This window comes from Mirounga angustirostris, unplaced genomic scaffold, assembly GCF_029215605.1.
Source record: "Mirounga angustirostris isolate CCGP_5_RB_7025 unplaced genomic scaffold, mMirAng1.0.hap1 SCAF_12, whole genome shotgun sequence".
Classification (NCBI taxonomy): Eukaryota; Metazoa; Chordata; class Mammalia; order Carnivora; family Phocidae; genus Mirounga; species Mirounga angustirostris.
The window spans coordinates 18,789,674-18,812,046 of NW_026991720.1; the positions used below are offsets into that span (position 1 = coordinate 18,789,674).

Genomic DNA, 22,373 nt, shown 5'->3' on the forward strand with positions numbered 1-22,373 from the left:
TTTTTTCTTTAATAATGGGGTATCTTTTGGAAAGTGAACTGTGGCTGAAAGCTACTTATTTCTTGACATACTTGGGCGGGGGGAGTCAATACCAAAATACTTTGTTCCCTTGGATTTAGATATTAATTTTAGTCCTGGCACTGATCAGAGAGAAAATTCTTAGAGTTTTTGATTGGTTTCACAGAATCAAATTCAACTTCTGGAAAGAAAGCATTGATTACTATAATACAGACTACTTAAGATGAAAGAAACAGACTGATGGGAATGAAAACAAAGGAATTCAGGGGCTGATTACTGGACTGCCCAGAGCTCTTTGATTTGATACCTCATATAACAAATAAGTCTTATCACCAGTCTCCATCAAATGAAAGACTCTGAGATCTGGGGCCACGACAAAAGCTATGAGTACCAGAAAAAACAGATATGGTCCAACCAGTATCAAGATGTAGCCCAGTAAGCCCATGGTGATCTTGTCATACTCACTGATAAAGCTAGATTGAGATAGACCTGCTCAGTCCCGGAGCCTGAGCGCCCCAACTGGTGAAGGGCATTGGCCACGACCTCCTCTCTCAGGACCCCATCAAATTCCTCCTGCAAAAAAAAACACACAAAAACAAAAAACCAGAGAGGCGGACAAAGGACTTCCATTAGAAAAGACCCTTCCAGTCCAGGGGTGCCTGGGTGGCTCAGTTAGGTTAAGTGTTGACTCTTGATTTCAGCTCAGGTCATGATCTCAAGGTCATGAGATCAAGCCCCATAACAGGCTCTGCACTCAGTGGGGAGTCTGCTTGAGGCTCTCTTTCTCTCCCTCTGCCCTGCCCCCTGCTCTCGCTTGCTCGTGCTCTCTAGTGCTCTCTCACTCTCTCAAATGGACAAATCTTTAAAAAAAAAAAAAAAAAGAAAAGAAAAGAAACAGTTCACCTCCTCATAGCCAGCACTTAGTACATTACATAATCAGGAGCTGACCCTTCCAGAATTTATCAGCCCTAAAGAAAATTCTATGTTGAAGACACATACATAGGACATACAAATACCTATCAAATCGGTGTTTTCATTGCCACCGAATTTTCTGGTGGTCACTTGCATTAGGCATTCAAAGTGAAATCAACACAACAGCAGCGGAGGCATCACCATTAATGGTGAGTGTTTCTTTGTTCCAGGCACCAAGAGCTTTCAGTGATCAACTCATTGAATCCTCCTGATAACCCTGAGGTAGGTACTCTTAGTTCCATTTGACAGATGAGGAAACTAAGGCTTACAGGGGTTAACTTGCCTAAAACCACAGAGCTAGTATGTGACAGAGCCAGAACACAAACTTGAATCTGTCTGATTCCAGGGCACTTCTAACCACTATACTAGACTGCTGGCCTCCACCCAAAAAGATGGTTACATCCAAATTAAGGCAATTACTTTGCTAAATCTGGTATTCTTGCTGGAAAAAAATAAAACAAACAAAACAGGTTCTCAATTTACTTACTAGCTAATTTTACTGGATTCACACAATTTACAAGATTTATTAAAAGGGTAACAATCACTGCCATAAGGAGGTTGGCCCTTGGTCTGTAGAAAGCCATGAACCACTGATGAGTCAAAATGCACTCTCCCCAAAAATAACAAACGGAAGAGACAACAGGTAGATCAGTGTTAGGTTTGCACTGCCTTCAACTCTATAATGACCAACACATTAACACTAACATCAGCATGAGGACACAAAATCCAGTAATCCCATCAGTCACACCAATAGAGCTAACCGTGACTAGCATGTGGACAATAATGGCAAAATACTCTTCCCAGTTCTATATTAATTCAGGAACCAGCAATGCTGCTCAGGCTGCTGGTATTGAGGCCGTAAGTACATGGGCTTGTGCTACTAGAAAGAGTTTCTCTGTGCCCCCCCTCCACCTCCAGTAGCCCAAGGAAGCAAATATCTCTCATGGATATATATGGAGATAGCACACAGGCTGTGAGGCTGGACAGGCTTGGTTTGAACCCCCGATCTGCCATTTTCAGTTTATGACTTTGGGGAGATAAAGTTTTCTCTGAGCCTCATATCTGCAATAGGAAATGTTATTACCTTCTCTTAATGTTTTAGGGAGAATGAAAAAAAAAAAAAAAAACAGTGTAAAGCTCTTAGTGCCTTGCCTAGAACTACAGCAAGTGTTCCCAATAAATGACAGTTGTTTCCACTAATAGATGAAGTTGGAAATTCCGCATCTTACTGTTTCATTCTTCCATACCAATCAACCTGTTTACAAATGGAAGAAAAACACTCACTTTTCTTTTTTTCTTTTAAGATTTTATTTATTTATTTTGACAGAGAGAGACACAGCGAGAGAGGGAACACAAGCAGGGGGAGTGGGAGAGGGAGAAGCAGGCTTCCCGCGGAGCAGGGAGCCTGATGCGGGGCTCGATCCCAGGACCCTGGGATCATGACCTGAGCCGAAGGCAGACGCTTAACGACTGAGCCACCCAGGCGCCCCGACACTCACTTTTCTAAATATAGTTCCAACTTCTTATACAAGGCCTGGGAAGGATTAGAGGTGGGGGTGTTACCTTCCCTCCAAAACTTTCCATCTAAACCTCTGAAATTTACCTGACCCACTGCCTCTATTTCCTGGTGTGAGAAGATATTGCACCCCTGACTGATAGTAGGTCAATGTCTGTCTTTCAACATAGCTACTGATATGGAGACCGGCACCCTGGTCAGCCTTTTCCCAGATCCCCAAGGCAAGCCTCCCCATGGCAACCCCCTCACACCTCCGTTGAGGTTCTTGCCACTTATCAGCATCATGCCTTTCCCTTCTGATCTTTGGTCATTTTCAGACCTTTACAAGCCCTGCTTGATCTTGAGTGGCTTCAGAGCCTAAGGATGGCCATTCAATCCCCCTCCTACTCCCAAGCACTCACGCACACACACATGTTTCTTCCTCATCTCCACAATCAACTTTAAATTGATCTCTACTCAGCTTCAGCCACTCATCCCCATGGCCATGCCCTGGACCAAGTCATCATGCTGAACTGTTCCACCTTAGAAACCTCAGAACCTAGTATTCTCCTCTGTGATCCTACAACCTTTCCAACCCCTACTGACCCTGTTGTGATGACAACAAAATCTCCGGTCTGTTCATCTTTTCCTCTCTCAGAGTCTATCTGTCCCCTCTCACTTCCTTCCCTGCTTGGTATCCCCTGGGCCATTTCAATGTCTCTCTACCCTTAAGTCTCTGACTCCTCGTCCCCCCGACTCAAACTACCGCACACATACCCAAACCTGAATCAAGTACACAATCAACTACCGCTCTGAGGCAGGGACTCTGTCATGCTCATCATTCATTTGGGACAAAAATCTTTATAGCATGCCAGGCACATGCCAGCCAGTATGCTAGGCTCAGTGAACAGATTTATGAATAAGACATGGTGCCTATCCTCAAGGGATTTACAATTCAATCTGGGAGACAGACAAGTACACAAGCAATTTCAGTAGTTTGATAGATATTACAATACGAGTAAGCAGGATGCTTTGACTATAAGCAGGGCATCCATTTTATGTCAGTTCTAGGGGGAATTAGGAGGTTAGCAAAGACTTGCTGGGAGAGAAAGCAATGAAGTTGAGACACAAGTAACTGAGTTACTCTGGCAAAGGAGAAGAAAGGGCAGGAGAAGAGGACCAAGAAGGGTACTGTGGGCAAAAAGGCAACAGGTACAAAACTCCAAAGGCAAAAGTGAACACGGCCCATTGGGGAACCAGAGTTCAAAATAGCTGAAGCATAAAGCAGGAGGGGCAAGATGGTGCCTGGTACCCGGTAGGTGCTCAAACACGGCTGAGTGAATAAAAACTGCTCCTGCCCTTGAGCTAGTGAGTGGGCTGGGAGGGGCCCCACAACCATGCTTGCTGGTACCACTCAGGGGTCAGCTGTTAGCTGGGCAGGCTGCTGTTCCAGTCCCTCGTTCTTCATCAGCTCCCACCTTGGCTGCCAGATCTTCATCCTCTCCTTGAGCCTCTGGGTGCCTCCACTCCTTTGACCTCACTCTCAGCAGATACACTGCTCCTCCACTTCCAAGGCAAAGTAGAGGTGATCAGACGCCAACCCCATCAGGGTTCTTCACCTGTCCAAATGCCCTTCATTCGGGTGTCAGAGGCAGACTGCTTCTTTTCTGCACTCAGGGCCCCCACCTCCTGTTTCCTCAGGGACCTTGCTCGGGGACCCTCCATTTTGCCCTCTTTGCCTGGGATTTCAGCCAGTCTCTCTCCACCATCATTTTGCACCCTGTCAGTTCTCCAGTGGTGCAAGTCTGTGCGTCCCTTCGGTCCCGCACGTTCCTTTAGCTACAGCTACAGCTTCCCTAAATAACCGAGCTACTGCAGAGCTGCTTTTCCATTCTTTAGTGCCCCCTTGCTCACCTCCCATTCACTCTTCAGTGCACGTGAGTTAGGCTTCTGCCTTCGCCACATCACAAAACCACATGGGCCAAGGTCTCCAATCACCCTCAAATGGGCAAAGCTAGTGAGCACTCTTTAGGGCCCTTTCCACTTAACCTACTGGCAGCACAACTCATTTCCACGTTCTTGAGACTCTTCCTTGCCTTGGCTTCCCCTCACACAGCCCTTCTTTCTTCTCCTCCTCCGCTTACCATTCCTTTCCTGTTGCCTTCCCTGATGCCTCTTCATCTGCTGTACCCCCTCGGTTCTTCCCTTGACCCTCCTCTTCTCTTCCCGGATGATCTCACAGACCCCAATGCTGATGATCCCAGGTCTCCTACCCTGAGGCCCCTCCCCGATTTCCAGAGTCATGTGATTCATATATCTGACTCGTGTGCAGCTGCTATCCCTTTTCCTATTGTGGTGAATGGCCTTAATATGTCCCCAGACCATGCCAGAGACCTGGCAGTCATCCTAGACTTCCAATATTAGTAACTGTCCCACATTAAATATTTTAAATGTCTTCGTCTTTAGCTTCCTTGCCATTCCCACTTCCACTTCCTTAATCCGGACTCTTGCCTCTCCTCCGTAGACATTGCTAGAGTCTTCTCATTGATATCCCTGTCTCCAGTCTTACCATCCTCTAATCTAACGCCAGTCGGGGCAGCTACCAGGGCAGCTCCCCACTGCTTAGAGACCCAAGTTCCATGGTCTGTAAAACAGCGTAAAACCCTCCACAATCTGGCCCCTGCCTCAGCTGCTTTCTCTGCTCTCACCTATAAGTCATCAGTAGGAACAGGGGCTACGTGCCTGCCCACACACCCCCTCTCCACCCAGACAAGGGTCTGCTTCCCTCGAAGTCTGCCATGGATCTCTGCAATCCAGCTGTCATCTGTACACACCTGTGTATAACGCTTCAGATACTCAATAGCTGTGATTTACTCACATCCTTATCTGACCTTGAGTGCAGGGGACACCAGGTCCTCAGTGACGTTCTCGTCTTCTTCTGTCATTACTATTGCTACTAGGCATTACCTCTGTAACTTTTAGGAACCTACTCTGTATCAGACACTGTATCAAGAACTTTAACAGACTTTCTTATCCAATCTGATGTTTATAACTATCCCATGAGTAGACATTACCCACATTAAGTTACTGGCAGAGTAGTTTCCATGTACCAGACACATGTCATGTAGTCAGAGTGGCTCCTACATAGCAATCATTCAGTGACTGCTCAAGTCAGTGAAATTAACCAAATCACTTAATGAGCTATAGTTAGCAGATAAAAAACATGTGTGTTATTGTATCAGTAAAAATATTATGGTAAGTGTTTTACTTAATAGGTTCTCATCTAATTCTCACAACTCTCCTATGAGATAGGTATTATTAGAATTCCCAGATTACAGAGGAGAAGAGAAGTGAAATAACTTGCTCAAAATCTCAAAACTAATCAAAGGCAGTATTCTGAACAGCTGGTCTACCTTAAGTTCACCAGGGGCTTCTGAGACTAATTACACTATAGGCACTCAATAACCACTGTGACCATCATAGCATTATAAACCTTAGCCAGGCAAGGAGATGGATAATAAATCTCTGAACATGCAAGTCTAAATCCTTTTAAAAGTTTTCCTTTCAAAAGTTTTCAGTTTATTCAGCCTATTAAAATTTATTAGATACTCTAAAAAGCTAAAATAGGATGTAAGAACACAAAATAAATATTAATATTTACAACATAAGTGGAAGAAAAACTAAACTTTTCCACACACAGCCTACAAGCGAGGGATAACCAATTCAAATCAACCCCCCCGCTGGGTGCCTGGGTGGCTCAGTTGGTTAAGCGACTGCCTTCGGCTCAGGTCATAATCCTGGAGTCCCAGGATCGAGTCCCGCATCGGGCTCCCTGCTCAGCAGGGAGTCTGCTTCTCCCTCTGACCCTACCCCCTCTCATGTGCTCTCTCTCTCTCATTCTCTCTCTCTCTCTCAAATAAATAAATAAATAAAATCTTTAAAAAAAAAAAATCAACCCCCCCACTATGGTTTGTTAATGGCATACTGAAGACAGATTAATACCAGCACTAATGAAGCCCATAGCCCAAGAGCATGCGTTAATTAGAATAATAAAGTAAACCGGTGATTCATCTGTGAATTCCTTTGGGGTGGACGCTGGTAGAAACCATACAAACATCTCCAAGTTGTAAAAACACTGCTACAGTTTTGCATTTGTCACTGTTAAGGGTAGCAAAGTAGATCAACAAAAGAGGAATAACATAAGTAATAATTTTCTATCGTCCACTTTAAGAAAAACTAATGTGTAACCAGCCCATATAGAAGGAGGTAGAAGAGGAAAGTCAAAATGGGAGAGAAGGGTGGAAAAATGGGCCAAATGTTGAAAATGGATAAAAGGACGATACGAAAGAAGGGAACCTAAGTGGGAAAAGAATGTAGGTGGTTAATGGTAAAATCAGAGGAACATAAGACAGTGCAAATTACAGACAGGTGAATACGAAGAAACACGACAAATGAGGAAAGGAGTTTGTGAAAGAGAATGGGAATAACAAAGAAAAACATATTTGGCCTCACGGCGAAGAGGGGACTAGGAAAATGCCCAAAGATGCAGAGCAGGGAAGCCAGAATATCACAGAACAGGGGTACTGGAAACATTCTATTTCTCTGTATTATATCTACTTCAGAAAAGATTCTGCAGCAGTTTATACCATGAAGGAAGAGGAAAGGGGAGAGAAAACCCTAGAGAAAAACCATTAAAATTAAGAAAAATATTCTGAGTTTCCTGGAAGCCAAGACAAAGAGGAAAACCCAACAGTTTATTGAAAGGAAGCAAATCAACTTCTGTTTTTGAAAAAAAGCAAACAATATGTTAGAAGCCAAGGGAAGGAAGTGGTAAGAGGTGGAAAGGCACCCAAACCACCCCCCACCCCAAACCAAAAAAAGCAGGCAGTGGGGTAAAAAGAATACGATGATGATCAGTGCAGGAAAGAAGTGTAATTGGTAGAAGAGGTACCGTAGAAAAGAGAATTTATAGTAATGTGAAGGCAAAGCCACACCTCAGGCAATACAGATGCAAGGTAAGAAACATTCTCCACCTCGGAAAACACTACCACAGTGAGCTGGCTGTTTGAACACTGGAAGGGGGTGCGTGTGTGTTGCTTGTGTGATAATGCATTAATACCCCTGGCAGAAGTAATGCATTAGACTTTCAACTCGCTCGGTCTTTGAGTTAGCCCTTACCAGATTATTTCAGGAAAGTAATTTCTTCCCCCCTGGAGGAAGGAGGATGAAGGGACTGGAAGTGGGGGAGAGTGTTGGTGTACTTCACAATCACGGAAAACGGTGCAGGGGGTGCCAAAGACGAACTCTGCCCGTTCAGAATACCGTCGAAGCCCAGGTTTTAAAAGCTAAAGCTGTAACTCCGCACACAAAGAGGTGGAAGCTTTTTCATCAGGACGCTGTGCAACTTGACTCTTAAGACGCCAAATGTGCTAGTGACAAAAAAGGGAGACACTTGGAAATATGCCTGGCAAAGGGGGAGGAAACGGGAGGAAAGGAGAAGGAGCCTAGGAGCGGCCAGGGAGAGGCGCTCCCGGCGGCGAGAGCCCGAGGGCTGGTGCGGGGCGCGTGGCGAAGCTGCCGCCGAAGCAGCCGGGCCCGACGGCTGGAGAAGGGAGCGAGGGGGTGGGGGCGGGGGAAGGCACACCTCCAAATTCAGCATCTCGGACTCTGAGGACTCCTCGGATTCCACTTCGCCCTCGCCCTCGCCCTCGTCTTCCTCTCCGTCCGCGTCCGACTCCCGAGAGCGGTGAATGAGCTGCTGGAGCAGGTAGGAGGAGGCTTTATGGAAAGTTCCTTTCGGTCTCTGCCCCATGGGAAAAGAAGACCAGCAAGACTGACGCTCTTTTTCTGAGCGCGGCAGAATCCACTGGGCTCCAGTTCGCGGACTGCTCTGGAGAGAGGAAGACATCGGCCACCGGGGATCGCTCCCGGCGGTCGCCATCTTGTTTACCGGGGTTGCCTAGGAGACTGACGCCCGGGAAGGAGGCGCCGCAAGGGATTCTGGGCTGTAACCTCCGCTCCTCCGCGCGTCTTGGCTCACTGTCTGAGCCAGCGCTGACTCGCGACTTCTTTCTTTTCGTCTGACTCGTCTGGCTGTTTTTTCTTGTAGTTCGTTCAATCGCTGGTTTTCTTTTTACTTGTCCTTCTCATTTTCACCTCTTTTCTTCGCACCCCTTTTGTCTCCGGCAGGTTTCTCCTGACCTGGAGGTCCCTCTTGGAGATTTTTCATCCCACCCTAACATCACCTGTGAGCTTCCTTCATTCACCTGCTTCATTCACAGAGGCCTTTTCCGCAGAGTGATACTTTGAAAGTATTAGATGTCTCTAATGCTCTCTGTCGGAAAGCTAATTAACACTGAAACTTTAGCGGACGGCGCGGTGATAGGAGACCAGGTTGTGCATAAATGAAATAGAAGGCAAGGCTCCTGTCCTTGTTATTTAATTGCAGATACTAAAGAGAAACTACCAGACGAGGACTGAGAGCTGATTTGCAATTAATTTACATTTCCCCCCTGACATGATAAGCCATGTCCTTGGGGAGAAATACCGGGCAGTGGTCTAACAATCCAAACAGAAAAAAAAAAAAAAGATTGTCAAATTGACACTGTATCTGAAAGCCTCCGAAAAGCTATTAGCATCCCATAAATAATTGTATTAGTCAAGTGACCTGCATTGATAATGATTTTTATCTCGTTGCATAGGTTCTCCGTGCAGTTTCATAAAATACTCTTGCAAGACTACAAAGCATGATTTTATGCTAGTGTGATTTTATGTGCCCCAAATCCCATAGCCTTGAGCTCCACAAAGTAGACTATGGAAAAGCAGAATGAAAATTATAGTAACTATTATTGCCATAGTGATGACAATACAGATCCCGCAGGGAAGTCGCTCTCATCCTGCTGGCCTTACAGGGCTTTTTTCTCCATGCTTCAGTGATAGCGGTTGCAAATACAAAATGATCCTGTCAACGGCTGTCAGGGGAGAAGAAAAAATCCTTATGGACACCATCCATTGACTATTATCTTTCTCAGGGCTTGAGGGACCGTTAAAACTGACATAAAGCTTTCAGAATTACCTTCCTTCATTATCTTGCTAGTCATAAATGTAAAGGCCACAATGAAAGTATCTCTTTTCGCTTGGCTCATCTTGCTGCTGGCTTATTTCTTTTTCCACTGGGTAGAGACTCCTCCAAGGGATTTTTCCTCATTGTCACCCCCACAGGCCCTGCTCTTGCTAACTGACATAGGGAAGAAGGGGGCAGGGAGTCTAAAAATGGAAACCCAGTGTGGTTTTGGTTTCTTAAAATAACTTAATCCGCATTTCTAGCAAAGCAAGATTTGCCAATGTCAAACTATTGAGGACAGTGTCTTAAGACAGAGTTAGTCAGAATCTGTCAAAGAATAATTTTCAAAAAGTTAAAAATATGATTCTCATACAAAAATGGAATAAAATACCTATGAAAGATTTTATTCAACTTATTCATGAATGAGAGAACCAGTAAGATGGTAACAGGGTATTCATAGTCCATAAAGAAAGGCATTCTGAAATTAGTTCACTAAGTTAAAGGAAAAAAAAAACTGGTTGATACCCTACAGGACATTAAACTATAGCCTCTGGAGTTATGTATTTCCTTTTTTAAAAATTTTATTTATTTATTAGAGTGTGCGCGAGCAGGGGGCAGGGGGAAAGGGAGGGAAGCAGACTTCCCGCTGAGCACGGAGCCAGACACAGGCTCAGTCTCATGACCCTGAGATCATGACCTGAGCCGAAATCAGGAGTCCAACACTTAACTGACGGATCCACCCAGGTGCCCCTGGAGTTATGTATTTTTAAGTGCTTTCTTTTCACATTCACATTTACCCTGTATCTATACCCATTTGACAGATGAGGTAACTGAGGCCCAAAAAGCTAAGTAACTGGCCCAAATTCAAATGGTGGTACTGAAATCCAAACCCAGAATGACCAATTTCACAGTCTGCCTTCAACTACCGTTTTTGCAGATGGAAAATGTGAGTCAAGATAAAAGTACACGAGAGGTCTCGGAAGAGAAAACATGTATCAGTTAATGTTCTTAAGTAGAAATAAGAGAATTAACTTAGAGAATGACCCTTTCATATAGAATCATAGCATGTCAGAACTAGAAAAAACTTAAAAGCTTATCTTGTCCAATGTTCCGTTTTATAGAAGAAACTAATGGTCCACCAGAGACAATACCTTGCCCAAAATCACCTGATTTGTTAGCAGCTGGGCAGGAATTACGAGTTTAGACCTCTTGTTGCCCAATCTTTGTTCTTGCTAGGTCACCAAAATGCTCCTGATGCTGGAATCGTGAATAGAACACTTTGGGATTCTGGGCATCAAAATAGAAGGCATTACCTGCATAAAAGTTATGTTACCAGGTAGAGAAGACAATTGGGCACAGGGAGATATGCCCTGTTTATTGTATACAAGGCTTACCCTAAGTGCCATCTACATATCTCAATGAATTATTCCAATTGCTCTCGGAAATAGGAATTGATATTCCCATTTTACTAAGGGGAAGAATCATGCTCCAAAATGCTAAGCAAATTGCCCAGTCACACAGTTTGTGTTCACACCAAAATTCCAACTCAATCAAGTCTTACTGGATCCAAAGCCTCTGGTCTTAACTATTAGTACTCTGTCTTCTCCAGAAGTATGAATTGGTTTCTCAGGAAGTAATTGTTGTTTTTTTTTTTTTTAAGATTTTGATTATTTATTTGAGAGAGAATGAAAGAAAGCATGAGAGGGAGGAGGGTCAGAAGGAGAAGCAGACTCCCCGCCGAGCAGGGAGCCCGATGTGGGACTCGATCCCGGGACTCCAGGATCATGACCTAAGCCGAAGGCAGTCGCTTAATCAACTGAGCCACCCAGGCACCCTCTCAGGAAGTAATTGTGAGGCACAAAGAGCATGGCCTTGATGATATCCCGAAAATTAGTGTATGTGTGTGAGCATGCATGTATGTGTTGGGGGCCAGGCAGGAAGAGCTCAGGATTCTGGGACCAGGGAAATAGAGTAGGGTGGGCAGGCAGTGGAATATGATAATCCAGGAAAGCAGGGGCTTCTGGGATAGCCCTGGATCCTTTCCGCTGTGCATGAGGGAAAGGAGAAAGTGGAATAGTATCACCGTGATGCTGAAGAGCACCTCCCTTAAGAGGACAAACAGAATAGGCTACTGGGAGGGGAGAGTCACAGGGGTGAAGAGCTGTAATTTGAAAGAAGGTGCTAATTACCAGTTTCAGCGACTAGGTAGCTCGGCCCCTATAATATTATTTATCCTTACTCCTGACTTTTTGTGTGGAACAGGGTCTCCCCCAATCTGAAGCCAGCACTCTAATGTAATTGACAATGAAAAGAAAAGGCAAGGACCAACCCTCTATTTCCTGTTTTTGGGGAGAGTACCTTCCCAGGAGTGTGGACCTTGGGCAAAGCAAGGAATGTGTACCTCCATCCCCTTCATGCACCTATGCCCCAATTTTGTGCAAGGAAAAACAGGTGGGACAATGTTTCTCAGTTATGTTGAGATGGCAGCACCTTGAACTTGTGGTGTTTTTTATGGAATACTTAAATTTTTACAGAATATCATGAAATGGGAGAACACATAGGCCATAGAAGGCACCATTGATATAAGAGTAACAATGAAAACATAACCACTACTGATGTTTACAGGTACTTACTATATGCCAGGCACCCTTATAAGTGATTTACATATATTAATTCATTTTATTCCCATAAGGACCCTACAAAGTAGAAATTAAAATTATCTCCATATTATAGATGAGCAGTATAGGCATAGAGAGGCTATAACCCACTCAACCTACTTTATCACACAGTAGCAAAGCAAGGACTCAGATGGAGAGAGCTTGGTTTCCCAGCCCACATCCTTTTTTTCTTTCTTTCTTTTTTTTTTTTTAAAGATTTTATTTATTTATTTGGCAGAGAAAGACACAGCGAGAGAGGGAACACAAACGGGGAGTAGGAGAGGGAGAAGCAGACTCCCCGCCGAGCAGGGAGCCCGATGTGGGACTCGATCCCGGGACTCCAGGATCATGACCTGAGCCGAAGGCAGTCGCTTAACCAACTGAGCCACCCAGGCGCCCCCAGCCCACATCCTTAATCAAAACACTGTACTTCATGGGGCACCTGGCTGGCTTAGTTGGAAGAGCATGTGACTCTTGATCTCAGGGTTGTGAGTTCAAGCCCCATATTTGGTGTAGAGATTACTCAAATAAATAAATAAGCTTAAAAAACAAAACAAAACACAGTACTTCCATTCAACCACTTTAGTAAAACTTTGTGAGGGATGTTATGGACTGAATCTTTCTATCCCCCTCCCCCCAAGTCCCTATGTTGAAATCTAATCCCCAATGTGATGGTATAAGGTGGCGGGGCTTCTCAGAAGTGATTAGGTCATAAGGGCGGATTCTCATGAATGGGATTATAAGAGGCCAGAGAGCTAGCTCCCTCTTTCTGTCCTGTGAGGATACAAGGGGAAGGTGGCAGTTTGCAAGCCGGAATTCTTCCCAGAACCTGAACCTGGCACCAAGATCTTGGACTTCCAGCCTCCAGAACCGGGAGGAGTAAATTTCTGTTGTCTATAAATCACCCAGTTTACAGTATTCTGTTATAGCAGCGCAAACTGACTAAAATAGGGGAGACCCTTAAAGTTGAGATAATTTAATGCATTAACATCATACCTTGTTTGCTTTGTTATCCCTTTCTATGAAAAAAGAGATTATTCTTCATAAGGAAGTTCATTATCTAATAATAGCCTAGTGGGACTATAGACATTAAGCAAATAATTATACAAATAATCATTTAATTTCGATTGCCATAAAGGCTAACGAGGGAAAGTATAGGAGCCATGAGAACATAACCTAGGGCCTTGACACATTATGGTGTGGAAGGATCCTTCAAAATGTTAACACAGACACTTTGAGCCTCATAATTATTATCAAACAGGTGAGGGAAAGACAATACAACAAATGAGGAACTTCATTTGTTATCTTTGCAGAAATCATTTGCATCCAGACTATGGTGGGAGTAATTAATCGGGCTGGTAGAGCCTGATAAAGTCGAGACAGGACTTGACTGAGCCAAATAATGTGTTCTAAGTAGTGGTGCCTGGGTGGCTCAGCCAGTTAAGCATCTGCCCTCGGCTCAAGTCATGATCCCAGGGTTCTGGGCTGGAGCCCCACATTGGGCTCCCTGCTCAGTGGAAGTGGGCTTCTCCCTCTGCTCCTCCGCCAACCCCCGCTCATGCTCTCTTTCTCTCAGTCTCTCAAATAAATAAATAAAATCTTTTAAAAATATATGTGTTCTAAGTAGATATCAAAGGGATTTGGGGGGGGGTGCCACACTAATAGGTGCTCTGTATCAAATACTGGTGTTGAGATCAAAGATAAAAATTTCAGTCTAGGAGGACATAATCTCAAAAGCTCACAGAGGCAGAAAAATCAAGCCAATGAAAAACTGTTTGAAAAGGAATTGCAAGCATCAGGTCATGAATAAAATCTGAACAGAGGACCAGATAAGGATTACTGAGAATTTCTAGCTCAGCTTACCTTCACATGCCAAACGGTGGATTTCATCAGGGCAGTCACAACCACTTAAGATCAAAATGAATAAAGTGTGAAAATGGCAAGCAGAAGGGACAGTATGAAATCTTTTGGAAGAAGACACAAAGACTTGAGGATATTATACTAGGGACATTCAGAAGACGATCAAAGAAGACCAAGAGGAATTCAGGAAGAAATCAACTCAGGAGGTAGTAGAAAGGAACGAGAGTCTGAGGGACATGAGGTTTAATAACCAAAGCATCTCAATGGCACTGAATAATAAAATGGAAGACAGGTGAATGAACTGGGCAAGAAATCCCACCATAGGCCAAACACTTCAAAAATCCCAATATACTTCATCTAGTTAAGAACGAGTTTGAAATGGTGGTGCTCTGTGAAAAAGCAAATCAGGCAGGCTCTAATGGAAAGCACAGGAAACACCCAGGTAACCAATATCACTAACTGATCTCACAACCTATAGAAGAGGGGCCTGTCTCAGGCACTGGATACAAAAAAGGTAAACTCTTGGAACACCTGGGTGGCTCAGTTGGTTAAGCGTCTGCCTTTGGCTCAGGTCACGATCCCAGGACCCTGGGATCGAGTCCCACATCAGGCTCATTGCTCAGCGGGCAGTCTGCTTCTCCCTCTGCCTGCCACTCCCCCTGCTTGTGCTCTCTCTCTCCGACAAACAAATAAAATCTTAAAAAAAAAAAAGGTAAACTCTTGATCTTTTTAGTCAAGAATTTTGCATTATGGTTGGGCAGCAGGATACAGAGATTTTAAAAAGGAATTAAAAGTACACAAGAGGGGCACCTGGGTGGCTCAGATGGTTAAGCATCTGCCTTCAGCTCAGGTCATGATCTTCAGGTCTTAGAATTAAGCGCCATGTCGGGCTCCCAGCTCAGTAGGGAGTCTGCTTCTCCCTCACCCTCTGCCTCTCCCCTTGCTTATGCTCTCTTGGTCTCTCTCTCTCTCTCAAATGAATAAATAAAATCTTTAAAAAATAAAAATAAAAAAATAAAAGTACATAAGAGAAGGTAAGTCCTGGAGGTAGTGTTTTAGGCCCTCAGGGAGGGACTGAGCAGGAGGCAGGTGCAAACCACTCTGCCCAGAGGGCTCACTCCTCCAGGCAGATAAAGCAGGTCAGTCCATGGGAGTTCCCGGTGGAGATAAAACTGTGTCCCCAGACAGGGATGCTCAGAAGCTTCATGGATGAGGTAAGAGATGAACGAGGCCTTCAAGGAGGAGGAGAGTGGGGAGTCAAGCAATGGGAAGTGGCATAAATCGAGGCAAGGAGGCTGGCCTGGGCATGTTTTAGGAAGAGGCTCTGAGAAGTAAAGGGTCTAGAAATAAAACCTGCTCACAGGAAGTTGGGAAGAAGGGAGGGTGCCGACTTTCTCGAAGAAGAGGGGCGTGCGTGAAGGAGCAGATGAAATTCCCTCGTGTCAAAATATCTTAGAATCTAGGGGATGACAGAAAAAGAGAAGAGATGGGCCTCGAAAGAGATTCTGACAGTCACGTGGAGAAGGCAGGAACCATAAAATTCTTGGGGGGCTCTGTTGGTCTCTGACATACCGTGTATTTTAGGCATGACACAATTCATATCTACACCTTGTGGCCAGACTTCCTCAGTTACCTTTCTCCACGGAAGGTCCCTCCCTTCCTTGCAAATGCGCCCTGTACATAAGCTTTATAAAAGTGCTTTATAAACATGTATTGACTGCTCGAAAGCTTAGCTTTGTGATGATTATACCGGATGCAGCTGCTGCCTCATTCCTCCGGAGTGAAATGACCTCTGCGCAGATGAGTGTATGGAATTAAATTAGCAGGATGCCTGTCCCAGAAAGGACTACCTGGACCCTGAAGCTGCCAAAGAAATCAAAAGCTACAAACCAGAATTTCCTAATTCAAAGGATCTAACAGGACTCCTTTAGAGTTAGACTTGGGATCTAATCCAAGCCAGTCCTAATTCCTACCTCCCAAGGTTACAGGGAGAGTTCAACCGAAGGAATATAAAACTAGGGGCTCCAGTGTGGTAGATGGCAAATACAGCCACGGAGTCTTCTGTCCCTGTACGCACACCCCTTGCAATGTGACTTCAGCCCCCACCCCCCATTAAGAGGTGGAGCCTATTTCTCCACTCTGAGTCTGGGCTTGGTCCAGCAACTTGCTTTGGCCCACAGAACAGTCACAAATGTGACAACAGCAGAGACCCGAAAATGCTTGGGCGTTGGGCTATTCTTTTTTGCTGCTCCTGGGAAGACTGTAATCATCCTGTGAAGAAGCTAGGACCAGCCTGCAGGATGATGAGAGGCAATGGGGTCTAGTTCCCTGGGGCTTTGGCCAGCTGCCTCCCATTACCAGGCCTGTCAGTGAAGCCAGCCTAGCTCATCCAACACCAGCTGGCCTGCCAACTGACCCAAGATTTCTGAGGGAACCCAGCAAAAACCAGATGAGCAAAACCCCAGCAAAAACCAGACCAGAAGAACTGTTCAGTCAACCTAAAGAAGCATGAGCTAAATAAATGGTTGTTTTAAGCCACTAAGATCTGGGATGGTCTGAAAGGCAGCAAAAGATTTATACATATAGTGTCTGGATTGCCTACAGTCTCACCTCACTGGTTAGTGACACACTGATGTTAGAATCTTTATCTTCTGACTTTCATTCAAGTGATTTTTCTTTTCTTTTAAAGACTTTATTTATTTGTCAGAGAGAGAGAGAGAGAGAGAGCACAAGCAGGGGAAGCGGCAGGCAGAGGGAGTGGAGAAGCAGGCTTCCCGTGGAGCAGGGAGCCCGACGCGGGGCTCGATCCCAGGACCCTGAGATCATGACCGGAGCCGAAGGCAGACGCTTAACTGACTGAGCCTCCCAGGCGCCCCTTAAGTGATTATTTTCATATTGGCCTTTGCTACTGTCAGTATTAGGTTCCATCATAAATAAGTCTTTGCTGCCATAAAGGCCAAAAAAGAAGCTGCAAATCTTTCCAAAAATGCAAGTATATTAGTCAGGATTTTCCAAAGAAACAGAACCAATAGGATATATGTGTATATATATTTAAATATATCTATATATGATTTTGGAGGCTAGAAGTCCCAAGATCTGAAGTTGGCAAGCTGGAGACCTGAGAGAGCCCACGGCATAACTCCGGGGCCAAGAGCTGAGGAAGACAGATGTCTCCGCTCAGCAGTCAGATAAGCAGAGTTCCCTCGTACTAGGCCTTTTTGTTCTGTTCAGGTCTTCAATTTTTTTTTTTAAGATTTTATTTCTTTTGAGAGAGAGTGAGAGAGAGAGATCATGAGTGGGGGGTGGGAAGGGTAAAGGGAGAAACAGGCCCCCCCGCAACTGAGCAGGGAGTCCAACGCGGGACTCAATCCCAGGACCCTGGGATCATGACCTGAGGCGAAGGCAGCCCCTTAACTGACTGAGCCACCCAGGCGCCCAAGGTCTTCAATTTTGATCACAGGAGGCCCCCCTATATTAGGGAGGGCAGTTTGCTTTACTCAGCCTACTGATTCAAATGTTAATCTCACTCAGAAACCATCTCACAAATGCACCCAGAATAATGTTCGACCGAATGTTTGGGCACCTTGTGGCCAGATCAGGTTGACGCATAAAATTAGCCATCACAGGAACAAACACTTATGAGTGGTTTCTAAATAAGGGACAGAAACAAAGTCCTCTGGGATCTGTCAAAGGGAAAGAACAAATCTCACACCTTTTCCCATCAGCATACCAGTGGCCCTGTCCAGCCAAGGGCGCCTCATGGATACTCTGAACACCATCCTCTATTTTGCATATATACCTAGAAGTGACATTACTGGATCAGATGATAATTCTATTTTTAAATTTTTAATGAACTGCCATACTGTTTTCCATAGAGGCTGCATCATTTTACAATCCTAATAACAGTGCATAAGGGTTCCAATTTTTGGAACATCCTTGCTAACACTTGCTACTTTCTGGTGTTTGTTTGTTTTGCTTTGTTTTTGGATAGTAGTATGGGTGTGAAGTTGTATCTCCTTGTGGTTTGGGTTTGCATTTCTCTAGTGGTTAGTGATGTTGAGCATCTTTCCAAGTGTTTATTGGCCATTTGTAGATCTTCTTCGGGGAAATATCTATCAGTCCTTTGCCCATTTTAAAATCAGGTTGCTTGGGTTTTGTTGTTGAGTTGTAGAAGTTCTTTATCTATTCTGGATACTAATCTTTTATCAGATATATGATCTGCAAATATTTCACTCATTCCATGGGTTGTGTTTTCACTCTGCTGATTGTATTCTTTGATGCACAGAAGTTTTAAATTTTTATTTAGTCCAGTTTATCTATTTGTACTTTTGTTGTCTGGGCCTTTGGTACCACATTTGAGAAATGACTGTCATCATCTGGAAACTTTTCTCCTATGTTTTCTTCTGACAGTTTTATAGCTTTACCTCTTATGTCTAGGTCTTTGATCCATTTTGAGTTAACTTCTATATATGATGTAAGGCAAGGTCCAACATCATTCTTTTGCATACAGACATCCAGTTTCCTCAACATTATTTGTTGAAAAGACCCTACTACTTTTTTTTACATTTAAAATTATCAAAAGAAACAAGGATTGTCTCTTTAGACAGAGAGTATTACCACTGTACAGGATGGGACTAATTATAGGGCAGGTATTCCCAAGCACATGAACAGTACTAATTTAATAATCTGTAAGGCATAGGCACTGGTTAGTCTCCATTTCTTCCCTGCCCCATCTGTTCCCTTCTAGTCTCCGTATCCCTGGAGGGGCTGACCCCTGCTGATGATATCATCTGGCTCCCTTGCCTTTTGTCTTTTCATTGATTTTGGCCAATGGGAGGACAGGCAAGAGAATGGTCAGAGTTTCCCTTATACCTCCTGTATCCCTCTGTGACTACTGTTCTTGTCTAGAAGCCCCCTTCCATAGCTTCAGTTCTCATTGGGCTCAATTAGAATATTGTTTGCTTCGCTTGATCCTTCAGTTCCTGCTTCAGCTACCCTGATATCTCAACATCCTTTGGTGGTTTCCTTAACTCTACCCATAGTCTATTAAATTCTCTTTGGAAGCCTAACCAAATGGGCCTAATATTTCCTGCTGAGTCCCTCACTGATATGAATGATAAGTGAACATGAAGACAGCCTTTTGTTTTGTTTTGTTTTGTTTAAGATTTATTGATTTATTTGAGAGAGAGAGCATGCGTGCATGCGCACAAAGGGAAGGGGCAGGAGAGAGTCTTAAGCAGACTCTGAGCTTGGCGTGGAGCCTGAACCAGGGCTTGATCTCAAGATACTGAGATCACGACCTGAGCGGAAACCAAGAGTTGGTCACCCAACTAACTGTGCTACCCAGGCACTTCAAAGACAGCCTTTTTTAAGGAGCTAGTGAAGCTAATTAGCCTAGTGAGATATTCACCATGGTCTTTATATCCTGTTTAGAAGTTGGAAGGTTGAGTGAGAGAGGCCTAGGAGACATCTCTCTTGCTCTCTTCCTTTCTTTTTTGGATGCAAGGGAAGTCTAGGGCTATACCACCCTGAATGTGCCCAATCTCATCTGGATGCAAGGGAATTAGGGAAGAAGGGAAGGGAAATTATGAAGTTTTTTTTTAAGCTAAGATTGCAAAGGGAAAACAATGTAAAAGACCAACACGTCTGCCAAGTATAAAGAAAACTATTATAAGCAGACTAGTAGTAGGATTTTATACTACTAGCAAATTAGAGCAGCCAGAAGAGCTTCTCCAATCTCCCCAAACCCAGTCAGGAAGTTAAATGTTGTTTATATATCACTCAGCCATGAAGATATGTTTAATATTTGGTCACAAGAAGTAAACCCAGGGCTGAATTACATTAAACAATAATTTATATCAGAAGTTAATGAGATACCCAAGTATTCTATTTCTTTTAATCTTGATCCTTTAGTCACATCTCAAAGGAACTGTCTCTTCCTTTGGCTCATTTCTCTTCTATGCATTTGAACCTAACTAAACGGCAAACTCAATCCACACGCAAACCTCCTCACTTACTAAACTAATCTGTGTCTGGAAGGGACTTCTGCCACGTCGCTGGATTTGACTGGAATCATTCTGTAAACTACACCCAGAATGTTGTACCCTAGGGGTGAATCCTGGGAACACTACACTTCCTACACCTTCTGGCTACCCACATTGCTGATTCAATCCATAAGAAAATGCTTCTGTGCTTATAAATATCCCCAACCACCTCCTGGCAGCAGCTTTCAGAATGGCAGGCTTATAACCACTGAAGGAAATAATCCAGTGCACTACCTGTAGGATAGTTTGTAAACCCAACCCCTTCTGATGATGAAAATCATCACAATTTAGAAGGTTACATGGCTAATTCCTAATCTTCTGCCATCTCAAAAATTACCCTTTACCTTAAAATTTTAAAGAAGTAAATGGATATGGATCACAGTTAAAAATAGAGAGAGATCTTCTTCATGTCCAATCAGCTCATACTTATTCAAATAATGACTAGGAGTCTGGGACAGAGGGCTCCCAAATTTGATTCATATCTCCCCATTCAACCATTTCTCAAAGAAACTGCCAAGTCTTCTTAGATAAATCCTAAACAATATTTTATATTTTCATTATGCTTGTTTTTAAAAATGAAAGTAAAAAGACAAAGTATTTTTCACCCTGGCAATAAACCTGCAGAGGCAGAGAATTAGATGTCAGAATCTTTAGTAGCAGCCACATTATTTAGCTGATGAATTAATAGGAATTTGTGGAAGAGGAGGTAGGATTTAAAGTCAAAGCTGAATAACAATTAGGTCTTAGTGTCATTAAAATTCTACTTTCAGCTGCTACTAATTTTCTTTCTGACCACAAAAGACATTAGTTTTTCTGAGTAAGGAGGAAAAAGATCTATATTGTTTTACAACACTACCCACTAAAGAGGCTGCGAGTGTAGGAAGAGGTTGCCATTTAAACTGCATAGACAGGAATGAATGAACAGAAGAGGGGAAGATTCGGCAAAAAAAGAATGCACTGGGGTGCATATGAGGATCTTGAAAGCATGAGCAAATTCAGTGGTAGGAAAACAGATGAAGGAGTGTAAAAAGAAATAGCAGAGGCCAGCTGCCTCGACACAGGGGGTAGAGAGCACTGGACACCAGGTGTCCATTACTGAGAAAAAAACAGGTGCTTTGAAAGGGAAGGTCGGGGGTGTCATACAAGTCCAAAGACAAGTCAACATGACTCCAAATGACAGTGTAGCTATTGGTTTTAAGCCTTTAGCAATTTTCATCATTGAGATACTGGTTAGTATTTGGAACTCACTTGGGGGGGCAGCACTTAGATTCACAGCATGATTATGCCTCACCACCCCTCCCTCCCCCCAAAAATGTTGGTCTACTACCAGCATCACCAGGAGTATCCTCCCACCTGATTTCTGGTTAGAGATAATTAATATGGAACCTGAATGCATATCACTATGAAGCAGGTCCCTTCATGCATTAATTGAGAGATAAGGGCACAGGTCTTTTAATTATGTGATAAACTGTAGAATCAGAGCTGTAGACTGTTAAGACTACAATTCTGAGCCCAACCATTCAAAAATGGAATCATCGAAGGTAAGGAAACATTACAGTATGAGTAACATGTGGAAATCCAAAATAGGAGACCCTCACTGCCAAACCTCAAGACTGTAAAGCAAATCTGATAAACACACAGCCCCTGGAGAAGAGCAGTAAAAAAAAAAAAAAAAAAAAAAAGCTGATTTCATAAATTTTGTGCTACTCCTACTATAACAGAGGAACAAGAATTCCTCTCAAGGAGCAGCAGTTAAAAACAGAGCTGCCAAGAGAGGTTGAGGTAAGAAAGGAATGCCTCAGCAAGAAGATGGCAGCCCTTGAAAACTGAAATGTGGGTCAGAGCTTCAGCCCTTCTTAGCCTTCCTAATGGCTCCTCTGGGGACATTCTGTTAACTTCGCAGCCATCCCTTAAAGATGAAAATGAACATCCCATGACCTCATACAACACTAAAAGGGGTCACATTCTAGTTAGCAAATGGCAGGCTCTCTTTATAATTTACATACTAAACAGAAGCTTCTAGATTCCTGGAATTTCTCTGAGGGAGACAAAATAAATAAGAAAAGGTGCCTATGATAACCCATCGCCTAGTGGGAGAAACTGAATTAAGTACAGATGATTCCTACAGATGGGTGGCTTTTGTAATACAATGTGAGAGATGCTAATGACAGAGCAAGGACCAAGTAAGTGCTAAGGGAAGGCAGAGGAGGTTTTGGCTAAGGGACCCCATTTGGAACTCATCCTTTCTCACCATTATAGGCTAG

At 43.8% G+C, this 22,373-nt stretch overlaps 1 protein-coding gene across 1 annotated transcript in view; it reads right to left on the minus strand.

Annotated features, from left to right (window-relative positions):
• Positions 1-8,442, minus strand: part of LRGUK (leucine rich repeats and guanylate kinase domain containing) — a 108,357-nt gene extending 99,915 nt beyond the window's left edge. The window contains exons 1-2 of the mRNA XM_045864244.3: positions 8,130-8,442; positions 484-591 (exon numbers count right to left, since the gene is read on the minus strand). Coding sequence (XP_045720200.1) covers positions 484-591; positions 8,130-8,426 — 405 coding nt within the window. The 5' untranslated portion in view covers positions 8,427-8,442. The remainder of the gene's footprint in view (positions 1-483; positions 592-8,129) is intronic.
• Positions 8,443-22,373: the final 13,931 nt, after the last annotated feature.